Genomic DNA, 13,423 nt, shown 5'->3' with positions numbered 1-13,423 from the left:
ATGCAAGTATATCATCATTTTAACCTTATTTTTTAAGGAATATATAACATTTCTTATTTTTCATAGCTCTCTTTGTTAAATCATTTGTGATGTTCCACTTTTATTACTAATAACACCTTTACCAATAATGCCGAATACCTAATCCTACATATGTAGTATATAGTACCCAAATCCCCTTTGTGAGGGAAAATCCGGATCTCTGTCATGTTAATTACCTTACATCTATATGATTACTGAATACAAATGTTTCTGCAGTTAACCTAAACCAGAAGTTGAGAATATTTTATTAGACTAGTCACCAAATGTGTGTAGTTTTTTAAATTATTCTGCAATAGTCCAATTTCTTATATCCACAGACAATTGAAATGTAGTTTGCTTGATACAAGTTGAGTTTCGCAAGAGAGAATTTGTTTCGGCTTTTATTACTAAGTTTAAAAACAAAACAAAGAAAATCTTTGAATAATAATAATTTAATACCCTGGGCCTTAATAATGAGATTTTGAGGATCAGGGTATTTCTTCCAAGACAGTAATTTTAAGTATAGGGCAAGAATAGTCTCCTAGAAAAGGAATGGTTATAAAAGATCCCAATATCAGCAAATTGGTAGATGGCTAATCTGATCCGTATACAGTTTCTGGAAGGGCAGCCTGACAAATTTACATCAGTGAATTACTTTTTTATATTGGGCCAGATGAGCATAGAAGTAGTAGGTATTAAAGTAAATGCAACATTTGAAAAGCTTATATCTCAAAGAACAATTATAATGACAGTAAATGGCATTTATCAAGTGCCTACATGTCAGGTATTAATTGTATACCACTTTTGTAGGCACTTTTTAGATATAGTTGTTATTTCAATCCTCATAACAACTGTGAGATATAAGTATTTACTGTTCTCATTTTACAAATAAAGATATACTTCAGAGAAAACCATGTCTCTCTAGACATATAACTCCTAAGTGGTAAGATTGGGGTGAAAATCCAGCCTTATCTGTCTCTAAACAGGCCTAGGGGTTGGGGAAGCTAGCTCACACAAAGGGGGTTGGTGGTTCATAGTGCGTTGTAGTCTATATACTAAAATCTACTGATTTTATGCTCAGATGGTAATAGTGATATAGTAACAAAGTACTGGGGGGGTATTCCAGTATTACCTGTCTTAACTAGAATATACACACAGCATTGGCCTGTGCATCCTGAAAATGACATAGAAATCAGAAAACATCCAGAAAAGAACACTAAAAGTAAAAGAATAGAGATGGTAAAAAAAAAAAAGGAGGGAGGGCGTCTTAAATAGGAAAATTACAAACGAAAGAATAACTTTGTTCAAGTATATAAAAGAATGTTATGATAGAGGACACAGACAAGTTGTAAGCCTCCATAGAGGACAGAAAAGGTAAATAAACTTAAATTTAATTGTGAATATTCAGCTAGTTTTAAGAACTGGCTGCTATAAGGATGCTTAAATGTCTCTGCAAGCCAGAGAACGGTGAGCAGAATTGGACTGTGGTTGGCATTATGATGATAATAGCCAGCATGTCAGTGCTTTCTGGGTGCCCGATACTGACTGAGCGTTTTCCCCCGGCGGTTTAATTCTGAAACAACTCCGTGAGATGTTGTCTTTCATGTGCCCGTGTCTGCGTGAGCAAGCAGGTGTGCAGAGAGGACGTGCCCGGTCATGCAGCTGGGTATTGGGGGCTGCCCAGGCGGTTGGTGCCCGTGCTCGCCCACTGCACTCCGAGGGGTGGGCACTTCTCACTGCAGCCGAGGGGCTGGCACAGCACCTACCACTCTCAGCTGTGAATCGCAGGGTGCTGACGTGGAGAGTTACTGACTTTTTTCTTTGTATTCTCTTCAAGTGAAAAGGCTGTGGGGTGTTTGTTTTTTTACTATTATCAAACTGATGGCAATTTTCTTTGTTTTTTCCTTAAGCCTCTCTATGGCTTACTTCAAGCAAAACTTCAGCTCATTACGCATGCATATTTTGAAGAGAAGGATTTTTCCCAAATTTCCATTCTAAAGGTAACTTGATACCCCTCGATAGACAGATTTATGAATCAAGTAAATCTTGTCAGTAATATTGTGAAAGATAATCACTTATTACCTCAAGAAAGACATTCTTCTTTGAAAGTCACATTGAAGGGGCAGGGATCTGCCGAAAATGTACAGTTCATACTTATGACATTGAACCAAACTGTCTTTTATTAGGAAATAATGCAAATGACTATAACTAACATAAATGTTTCTGTTACTAAAGGGTAATTTTGCTATGGAATTGTTTCTTCTCATCTGCTTATGTCATTGATTCACTTCTGGTTCCTGACCCCACAGGAAAACTGCATGACTTTCACTGAAAGGGATAACATGCTTTCCCAAGGCTGCCGTGGGGGTAGAACATGGGTCCCTCCTGGATTCCACCGAGAGTAGGGCAGTTCGGTATTTAGCAAGGAGGAGAGGGAATTTATCCAGGAGTCCGCCACGCGAATGACTCGAGCTCTAAAACGCAGAGGAAGAGACAGGAGTGCTGGGAACTGGGAGGTTTTCCCAGAGACCTTAGCTGTTTCTACATTTGGAGCCTGACAAAACAAACTGCCTCAGTTAAAGAACCAACTTTTCCCTGATCCTCATATTTCTAATTCAGTGTCCAAAGTGATACTGAAATGTCTATATTGAACCTGTATTTTATAGGAACTCTACGAACATATGAATAGCTCCTTGGGAGGAACATCATTGGAAGGATCCCAAGTACATCTTGGTAAGTAGCTTTTTTACAAGTCGGAAGAAATGCCCTTACTTCTTTCCGTTTGGCACATCGAGTTAGTTGATCAGAATCACGTTTCTGTATGGGATTTCACTTCTTCCAGTTTGATGCTGCTGCTTCCTTAAATATCTTCCTAGCCAGTATCTATATTGACAAAGGTTATAACATACTTTTTTTTTACTTTATTGTCGACACTATTACAGATGTCCCCATTTCCCCCACTTTGCGCATCTCCGCCCAGCACCCACCTACCCCTCCCTCTGTCCATCACCACTCTGTGGTCTGTGTCCATGGGTGTGCATATATGTTCTTTAGCTAATCCCTTCCCCTTCTCACACCAGTCTCCCTCCCACTCTTCCCCTCCGACAGCTCTCAGTCTGGTCCATGCATCCATGCCTCTGTTTATATTTTTTTTGTTAGTTTATTTTGTTCATTTGTATAACGTATTAGTACCAATATCCGTAAGTATTCTAGTATAAGGGACATGTCTGCTTTTCAGAATAGTAATGGAAGTTTTTTTCTTCTCCTTACATTTATGGTCAGTTCCCTGGTGTTAACAGAGAGGGAGGACAAAAGAGAGATCTGCTTAGCGCTTTTCTACTTGAAGAGTTTTCAAGTTGGGAGTTTTGTTTAATTTACACTATTTGACCACCCAGAATATTCATTGGTGTCCAAAGTATTCAGTAGGTACTCAGTATTTTCATGATTAAAACAAAAGTTTTTTTTGTGTGTTTTTTTTTTTAATTTTTTTTTTCTTTGTTGATTTTAGAGAGAGAGGAAAGGAGAGGGAGAGAGAGACAGAAACATCAATGAGATTGAACATCGATGGGCCGCCTCCTGCATGCCCCCCACTGGGGATGTGCCCTGAGCACAACCTGAGCATGTGCCCTGACCAGGAATCGAACTGGCAACCTCTCGGTGCATGGGTCAACACTCAGCCACTGAGCCACATCAGCCAGGCAAAACAAAAGTTTTAATCACACAGTGATTTATACCCAATTCCTGTTTCAGCATGAAGTAGCCAAAGAGGTAGTCCACTTTTGCAATACTGTGTGTTACAAAAGCTTGTTACAAAACTCCTATTCTGAGAACATGTTTTTCTCTAAATTATTTTCTCTTGTCTTCTGGCAAATGATCAGAGAAGACTCTGATTCAGAAATAATAGCCTATGGAGGATAGTGACCAAACACGCTGTTTAAATGATTGACTGCCACCATAGTACATACTTCATCACTTCTAAGTTTGTGTCAAGCCCTGGTCAGTTTTGCTCTGTGGTTAGAGCATCAGCCTGTGGTCCAGAGAGACCTGGGTTCAGTTCCTGCTAAGGGCACGTACCTTGGTTGCAGTTTGTCCCCGGCCCTGGTTGGTCGTGCAGGTAGCAGCCACTAGATGTGTCCCTTCATGTCGATGTCTGTCTCTCTCTCTCCCTCCCGCTCTATCTGAACAAAAAATGGAAGAGTGTCCTCGGGTAAGGATAAAAAAATTAAATAAAGTTAAAAAGTCAGTTTGTCAGTGGCACTTGCCACATTTCAAGGGCTCAATGACCACCAGATTGGACAACCGAGATTTGGGATATGTCCATCACAGAAAGTTCTACATTTTCCTTAATGCATGCTGTGTTTAACTATTAATGATTTAATGATGATTTAATAAATTCTGAGTACATGTATATGCAATCAAATACTACATAATATTTTAATATTTACGTATTCCTACTTTTTTAATCTTTATTGTTGAAGTATTACAGATGTCCCCTCTTTTTCCCCCACTGCCCCCCCACACACTCTTTTTGTTTACCTGCCTTTTCTTTGAGGGCAAAAATAGTTTTTGACAAAAACAGTAGGTTGTTGTTACAGATTAGCTTTTTTGTTATCATTGTAGGTCTGTCTCCTCGAGACCTTGTACTTCATTTTCGACACAAGGTATGTATAATATTATATTTAACTTCTGGTGCACTAAACTTGTGTTCATCTAACTGGGCAAATTCCATGTGCTGCATGGTCACACGCAGTTGTGGCATAACCATGTTTTAGTTCTTCTAAGTCATCTCTCATAATGGCGCAGAGCTGAAAGTACTGGTAATACTTGTATGAGAGAAATTTCTAAACACATACAAATACCGTCTTTATTTTAATGCAGGATAGAATACTGTTTTCTATTGTCTTTTAAATTTCAGGTATCATGAAATTAGAGTGGGAATATGTGTTTTAACTTTGCAAAATATTTTATATGTTTCCTTAAGAATGAAACATTTTCCAGTAAAATATTTATTCTTATTTCCTCTGATTTTCAGTACTAAAGCTTGTGTTGAATAGGACTTGAAAACATTGCTCATTCATTTAACAAGAATTTACGGAGTATCTGCAACGTGAATGCTCTGGGACATATTCAGAAATAAATAACTAGTTCCTGCCCTTCAATGAGCTTGCAGTATTTCAAGCAAAAATTACACAGCTCCTTCCAAAAAGCACAATTTGTTAGAGATTTAAGTGGTTCTCTCATATTTTAGAGGACACAGATAATACTTAATTTCTTAGTATAAGTTCATAATTTCCAAAGTAATTTTTAAAACACTGTACCTTTTTAATATTATTGATTAAATGGTATATGATATGTTTGAGGAGGGGAAAAGGCAAATAAATAATAGGCTTACGTTTCTTATTTTAATGTAGTATTTCTTTTTTGTTCAGGTCTTAATTCTGTTTAAATTAATTCTTCTTGAAAAAAAGGTGAGATTTGAGGGGATGGAATATTTAACATTTATTGACATTTCTTAAATACTATATAAAATTAAAACTAATGACAAAGTGTAAATTAACTATTTTGTGTGTCACATTGTGGTGAGCTGAAGTGCATACCCTTGTGCATTATCCTAGAAGTATAACTCATGCCGTCTTTTCTGGGGGCTGTTTGCCCATGTTCAGTTCTGTTTCAGTTCTTTGGGGTATATGTCCAGAAGGGGTATTGCTGGATCATATGATAGTTTCTTTTTTTGTTGTTTTGTTTTGTTTTTTTGTTTTGTTAATCCTCACCCAAGGATATTTTTCCATTGATTTTTTTTTTTCTTTTTAGATAAACTGAAGGGAGGGAGGGAGAGAGAGACAGAGAGGAGACTAGTTGTCTCCTGCATGACCCCGACCTGGGCTGGGGATCGAACCTGCAACCCAGGTACATGCCCTTGACCAGGAATTGAACTAGAGACCCTTTGGTATACAAACCAACGCTCTAACCACCAAGCCAAACCAGCCAGTGCGGTGGTTCGGTTTTATTTTTGAAAAACTACTATACTGGTTTCCATAACAGCTACACCATTTTACATTCTTATCAACAGAGCACAAGGGTTCTGATTTCTCCACATCTTCATCAATATTTGTTATTTTCTGTTTTTTTATACTAACCATGCATGATACTGCTTTATATATGTTCATTCCCACCCCCCGAATCAAAATAATTTTAAAGTAATTTGTAGACATCATGGTATCCCTGAATACGAATACTTGAGGATATATTTCTTCAGAATAAGGGCATATGCCTACATAACCAAAATACCATTTTCACATTCAAGAAACTTAACAAGAATACAGTAAATGACACCTGATATCAAAGTCCATTTTTAAATTTCCCTATGTCATAATAATGTCTTATAATTTTTAAAATATGGGGACGAAGGTGGTGGTGTGTCCACATCAAGAGGCCTATAACTACTGTTATTGGTGATGTGAAGTGTTTTTGTTTGTTTTTTTTTATCCTCTCCCGAGGACATTTTTCCATTTTTTGTTCAGGTAGAGTGGGAGGGAGAGAGAGGAACAGAGAGAGAGAGAGAGAAACATCGACGTGAAAGGGACACATCGAGCGGCTGCCACCCGCATGACCAACCAGGGCCGGGACAAACTGCAACCGAGGTACGCGCCCTTGGCGGGAACCGAACTCGGGTCTCTCGGGACCGCAGGCCGATACTCTAACCGCTGAGCCAAACCGGCCAGGGCGATAATGTGAAGTTTAATTGTTTGATTAAGATGGTGGTTGCCAGAGTTATTCATATTGAGGTACTTGGTTTTCCCTTGTAATTAACAGGTTATCTGTGGGGTGACACATTCGCATCTGTGTGACTATCCACTTGCCCAGCAACCCATCATAATAGTTTTAGCATCCACTGGTAATTTTTACCTGAATTATGATGGATACTTGGTGATTTTCTAATTCTTTCATTAATTCTATGCTTATCTGTTATTCTTCTGTAAAGAAGAGTTTTTCCCTCTTCCCCTCTTTTTCTTGTTTTTTTTTTTAAGTATCATTGTGGACTCGGATTTTCTAATTTGATTTTCATTGACTCCATTCAGGTCCTCTTCTATGTTTCCCCCGTGAGTAAGTTGGTGGGTGCCCTGATGACCGTGTTATCCCTTTTTCCAGGTAAGAGGGTAGCAGTATCTACTCTTTCTTTTTTTTAACTTATGCTGGGAATTTCCATGATAAAAGTGTTCAAGGATAAACTTATTAGGGTTAACATTTCTATTTTAATATGACATTTTTGTTTTGGTGATAGGTTTTTTGTTTTTCATTTTGTCTTTGAGCTTTTCATTATGTTTCATGGGAATGTATGCAAGCATAGCTTATTAACACTTTAATAGGAGAGTTCTGCTATTTAGAACAGAATATACAACTCCTGTTTTCTTCCACTTCATTATAAACCAAGCTGTCGTCTACTATCTTTTGTTTTAGGCATGATCGAACATGGTCTCAGTGACTGTTCTCAGTACAGACCCCGAAAAAGTATGTCTGAAGAGGCTGGGCTTCAGGAAAATAACCCTCCTGCAGATAATTTTGTTTCTGTGTCTGCTCCTAACATTTCACATACCAACTTGGAAACTGTCAAGAAAATCATGGCAGGAAACCATGGAGGAGATGCTGCCATCAAGACTGAAGAACCTTTGTTCCCAGCAGAAGACAGCAGCAAAAGACAGGAACTCGGTGACACCAACCCCTATTTGAAACCTCCTTCTCGTCCATCTCCAGAGTCTTCAGAAAGTGACTGGGAGACCTTGGATCCTGGTGTCTTAGAGGACCCCACCTCGAAAGAAAGGGAGCAGGTGGGGTCAGAACAGACAAACTCTTTTCCAAAGGAGTCAGTGCCCTCGGACAGTCCTCCAATTACTGTGCAACCTCAAGCTAACGTGGGCCAGGTGGTCCTGATCCCAGGGCTCATTTCCGGTCTGGAAGAGGACCAGTATGGCATGCCCCTGGCCATCTTCACAAAGGTAAAATGTATTGTCCTTAAAGAATCTGACAGCTGTTAGTGTTGCACACATTTTCAGATCTGCAAATTTTCCTTGAAAAGTGAAATACATACCAAATGTGTAGTGTAAGACTATAGGGAATTAATTCAGGTGGTTTTGATTAGAAAGAATTTGGAAACTTACATGGAGTCAGCCGTCACTGAATTGGGTCTGCTTTTAATCATTCAGGTTTATCTTCGCAAAAAAGATGAAATTCTGAACAGTCTTGATTACACTTAATATATATCAAATATTACAATTCCAAAAGCTATAATTTTATAAGGAAAAACTGCATAGATGGCTAACATAAACATTAGTATACCTCATAGATATAATACGGTATTTTGGTTATTTGCCCGTAAAACTATTTTTTAATTTTTTTTTATGAAAAACCATTCAAAATGTATTTGTAATTTTTAAAACTTATTTTTTTATTTTTTTTTATTTTTTTTATTCTCACCCGAGGACATTTTTTGTTCAGGTAGAGTGGGAGGGAGAGAGAAGAAGTGAGAGAAACATCGATGTGAAAGGGACACATCGAGTGGCTGCCACCCGCACAACCGACCAGGGCCGGGGACAAACTGCAACCGAGGTACGCGCCCTTAGCGGGCACCGAACCTGGGTCTCTCGGGACCGCAGGCTGATGCTCTAACTGCTGAGCCAAACCGGCCAGGGCTAAAATTTATTTTTATAATTTTTAAATAACTAGCCCTGGCCGGTTTGGCTCAGCGTTTAGAGCATCAGCCTGTGGACCAGATAGTCCCAGGTTCGGTGCCCGCTAAGGGCACGTACCTCGGTTGCAGTTTGTCCCCAGCCCTGGTTGGGATCGTGTGGGAGGCAGCCAGTTGATGTGTCTCTCTCACGTCAATGTTTCTCTCTCTCTCCTCTTCTCTCCCTCCTGCTCCATCTGAAGATAAATGCAAAAATGTCCTCGGGTGAAGATAAAAAAAATAAACACAACATAGTACGTCCGATTCGATCTTTGATTCAAGATCTAATGTTCCAGGATATCATTTCTTAACGTCAATAATACATTAAGATCCTGGAATCTCCATTTGGATTTTTTTGTTGTTTGTTTTGTTTTGTTTTGTACAGAAAGAACTATTTTATTGCCATTCTTGAATTATTTTTCAAACTGGAGCAGAAAAAAAGTAATTCATTTAATTTCTTAGCCAACAAGTATTTATTGCCTTCCTTTGCATCAGGCACCCTCCTAGGTTCTAAATCCTTTCATCCATGATCTTGTCGTCTACCACGAAAGGACAGATACATCTTTTCAGTAACTAGAGGGAGGAAGGACGGATACTGTAGACTTGGACTTGTATTTCTTCCTCTATCATACTCTACCATAAATCTTTCCTGTGTTTATCCAGCCTTACAAATAGGTACTTGTCCCGAGTCAGTATTGCCGAATAGTTAACAGAGAATGCCGTCTTTGTTCATTCTGTGGCCTGGTGGAGGACCCTGAAATTATCTTGATTGGTTTCATAATTAAACTGATGCAGTTTCTTACAAGTAGGATTTAGGAACCTGGGGGGAAAACTCCGCGCTCTCAGTGACTGGGAATAGTCAGCAGCCACGGATGTGGGTTTTCTGAGCGCACGTGTGGGAGTCCCGACTGCCTGTCCTCTGCGGAGCCCTTGCTCCACCTGCCCAGCTCTCACTGTAGTCACCGTGGGGATATCAAGAGGGAGATTAACAGGGGAGGGACTTTGTTTCTGTCTGTGAGGTTGCTGGGTGGAACAGAGCATCGTAAACATGCATTGTGTGCACTCAGTGAACCGCGGTTCCGGAATGTTCTATTTGTATGCATTGTACCACTTGCCTCCATCATTATGGTGAAGAAAACTGTCTTCATTTTGGTTTTATGTTTTATTATGTACTGATTAAAATCTAATTTGCTCTGGAGTCACATTTTTAAATACAAATGCTGATTCTTTAATGGTAAGTTTGGAATAGTTTGGAAAATGAAATACTCTTTTTTTGTTTTATTTTTTCTTTTTTCTTTATTTTTTCTTTATTGATTTTAGATAGAGAGGAAGATGGAAACATCGATGAGAGAGAACATCAATTGGCCATGTCCTGTATACCTGCCTGGGGACCAGGCTCACAACCTGGGCATGTGCTCTGACCAGGAATTGAACCGGCAGCCTCTTGGTGCATGGGTTGACGCTCAACCACTGAGCCACACCGGCTGGGCTATTTTTTGTTTTTTATTAATCCTCATCTGAGGATACTTTTCCACTGATTTTTAGAGAGCGAGAGAGAGACATTGATTGGTTGCCTCCCACATGATCCCAACCAGGGCTGGAGATCGAACCTGCAACCCAGGTACATGCCCTTGACCTCGGGAATCAAACCTGCAACCCTTCTGTCCTCAGGTACCACTAAACAAAACAGGCCAGGGCTGAAATGTTCTTAAAAATGACTTGTCTTGCCCTGGCCGGTTTGGCTCAGCGGTTAGAGCGTCGGCCTGTGGTCCAGAGAGACCTGGGTTTGGTTCCCGCTAAGGACACGTACCTCAGTTGCAATTTGTCCCCGCCCTGGTTGGTCGTGCGGGTGGGAGCCACTCGATGTGTCCCTTTCACATCGATATTTCTCTCTCTCTCTCTCTCCCTCCCACTCTGTCTGAACAAAAAATGTCCTCGGGTGAGGATAAAAAAAAAAGTGACTTGTTTTCAGGCTCTTTTTCTCTTGAAGATCTTATAATCTTGTACCAAACAATTAGGTTAGTGAAACATCTTGAAAAGTAATTTCAAAAATAGCCGGAGAGCAGCTTGGCCGCCTGGGGAGTATCGCTGAAGTAGGATGGTGAGCTTTGAAAAGAAGAAGCTGACTGGCCTCCTGGCTCAGCACATGAGTATAGGGAAAGAAATTTCTACATAATGAAACAGTTTTGTCCGTCCCTGCGGCTCCCTGGCACTTGAGATCGCCTGAGGATGATGCCTTTGGCGGGTCTTAGAGATTGGGCTTACTGTATAAATGCAGAGAGCCGGTTCTGAAATGTGCTCGAGCCGTCCCCGACAGCTGCTTTAGGAAGTGTGAGGAAGATGTGGGTGCCGAGGGAGAGGAGGTGGCCTGGAGGCAGCTTTCAGGGTTTCTACAGTGGCTGTGACAATTTCCATTCCCACAGCCCTGTGTCAGAGTTCCCCGGGCTCCCCATTCTCACCAGCACCTGGCACTGCCCGTGTTTCGCCAATCTGATGGGCTCGTTAGCTCCTAGTCTGTGTTTTTTTCAGTGGTCACGCTGAAGTAGCGTCTTCTCCTATTCTGGCTACACTGGACTTCCCTCTGTATAGTATTTGTTCAAAGCCCTGGACTGTCTCCCTGATCACTGGACTGTCATCACTGATTTGTGGCACATCATGTATTCTAGGCACCTTCTCTGTTTATCAGTTGTTTATTTTATGGTTAGTGCTTTCGGGTCTTATTTAAGAAATAGTCCCCTACCTCAAGATCATAAAAACAATCTCCTAAATTATCTTTATAGTTTTGACTTTCATGCTTTGGCTTTTACCTACCTGGAATTAATTTTTCTGTATGGCCGAGAAAGGGAGTCTGTTTCTGGACTTTCTGTTGTCCCACTGGTGTGTTTGTCTACCCTGGGGCGGTCCCACACTGTTCACTACCGTGTGTGTCATTTCAGGTGGAGAAAAGGCTTCCCCTCTTGTTCTTCAACAGTTTCTTAGCTCTACAGTCAGAGAAAGACAAACACCATATGATTTCACTTCCATGTGGAATCTCATGAACAAAACAAACCAACAAACAAAATAGAAACAGATTCATAGATACAAAGAACAGACTGACAACTGTCAGAGGGGAGGGGGTTGGGGGCTGAGTGAAAAGATGAAAGGATTGAGCAAAAAGAAACCTCACAGACACAAACAATGGTATGGTGATGACCAGAGGAGAGGGGAGTGGAGGGCTGGTAGAAGAGGAAAGTGGGGGTAAATGGTGACGGAAGAAGACTCGACTTGGGGTGGTGAACACACAAAATCAATATACAGATGGTATATTATAGAATTGTATACCTGAAACCTATATAAGTTTAACCAATGTCACTCCAATAAAGTCAATAAAAATTTTTACATAGTTAGCTGGCGTGGCTTACTGATCGAGCGTCGACCCATGCACCAACAGGTCGCCTGTTCGATTCCTGGTCAGGGCACATGCCCAGGTTGTGGGCCCGATTCCCCCCCCCCCCCCGCCCCCGCCTTTTTCCACTCTTGTCTGTGTCCATTGGTTATGCATATAAGTTCTTTGGTTTATTTCCTCCCACCTCCCAACCCCCTTCTCTTTGAGGTTTGTCATTCTAGCAACCAATTTGTTCTTCTTAATCCCTTCAACTTTTTCGCACATTCCCCCCAACCCCCCTCCCATCTGGCAACCAACAAAATATTCTCTGTATCTATGAGATTGTTTCTGTTCTGCCTGTTCATTTTCTTTGTAGATTCAATTGTCGATAGATATGTATTCATTGCCATTTTGTTTGTTCATATATTTTATCTTTTTCTTCAAAAAGACCCTTCAACATTTCATATAGTAACGGTTTAGTGGTGAACTCCTTTAGCTTTTTCTTGTCTGGGAAAGTCTTTATATGTCCATCGATTCTAAATGACAGCTTTGCAGGATAGAGTAATCTTGGTTGTAGGGTCTTGCTTTTCATCACTCTATTTCTTGCCATTCCCTTCTGGCCTGCAGTTTCTTTTGAGAAATCAGCTGACAGTCTTATGGGAACTCCCTTGTAGGTAATTAACTGCTTTTCTCTTGCTGCTTTTAAGATTCTCTCTTTGTCTTGAACCTTTTGCATTTTGATGATGATGTGTCTCGGTGTGGACCTCTTGGGGTTCATCTTGTTTGGGACTCTCTGTGCTTCCTGGACTTGTATGTCTTTTTCCTTCACCAAGTTAGGGAAGTTTTCTGCCATTATTGTTTCAAAGAGGTTTTCGATTTCTTGTTCCCTCTCTTCTCCTTCTGGCACCCCCAAGATGCGAATGTTGGCACGCTTGAAGTTGTCCCAGAGGCTCCTTACACTATCCTCTTTTTTTTTTTTGGACTCTTTTCTCTTTTTGCTGTTCTGATGGGTGTTTTTTGCTTCCTTATATTCCAAATCGATGGTTTGCTTCTTGGCTTTACCTTCTCTACTATTGAATCTGTGTAAATTATTCTTTATTTCAGTTAGTGCCTCCTTCAATTCTGACTGTGTATCCATGATTTCTGACTGGTCCTTTTTTATGCTCTTGAGGCCCTCACTAAGTTCGCTGAGGTTCTCACTAAGTTCATTGAGCATCCTTATAAGCAGTATTTTGAACTCAGCATCTGTTAGGTTGCTTATCTCCATTTCACTTAGTTCTTTTCTTGGGGTTTTGTTCTGTTCTTTCATTTGGGACCTG

At 40.4% G+C, this 13,423-nt stretch overlaps 1 protein-coding gene across 12 annotated transcripts in view; it reads left to right on the top strand.

Moving 5' to 3' along the window:
• Positions 1 to 13,423, top strand: part of AVL9 (AVL9 cell migration associated) — a 39,725-nt gene that overhangs the window by 10,582 nt on the left and 15,720 nt on the right. For 11 of the 12 annotated variants that reach the window (XR_004957340.1, XR_004957342.1, XR_004957341.1 and 8 more), the window contains 6 exons: positions 1,929 to 2,018; positions 2,685 to 2,751; positions 4,639 to 4,679; positions 5,448 to 5,486; positions 7,098 to 7,167; positions 7,477 to 8,012. Coding sequence is in view for 9 of the 12 variants with exons in the window: in XM_036246706.1 (XP_036102599.1) it covers positions 1,929 to 2,018; positions 2,685 to 2,751; positions 4,639 to 4,679; positions 5,448 to 5,486; positions 7,098 to 7,167; positions 7,477 to 8,012 (843 nt within the window). In the remaining 3 variants the exon portion in view is untranslated. The remainder of the gene's footprint in view (positions 1 to 1,928; positions 2,019 to 2,684; positions 2,752 to 4,638; positions 4,680 to 5,447; positions 5,487 to 7,097; positions 7,168 to 7,476; positions 8,013 to 13,423) is intronic. The other variant, XM_036246707.1, reaches the window with a different exon arrangement.

Source organism: Molossus molossus, unplaced genomic scaffold, assembly GCF_014108415.1.
Source record: "Molossus molossus isolate mMolMol1 unplaced genomic scaffold, mMolMol1.p scaffold_m16_p_7, whole genome shotgun sequence".
NCBI lineage: Eukaryota > Metazoa > Chordata > Mammalia > Chiroptera > Molossidae > Molossus > Molossus molossus.
This window is presented reverse-complemented; position numbering and strand designations above follow the sequence as displayed.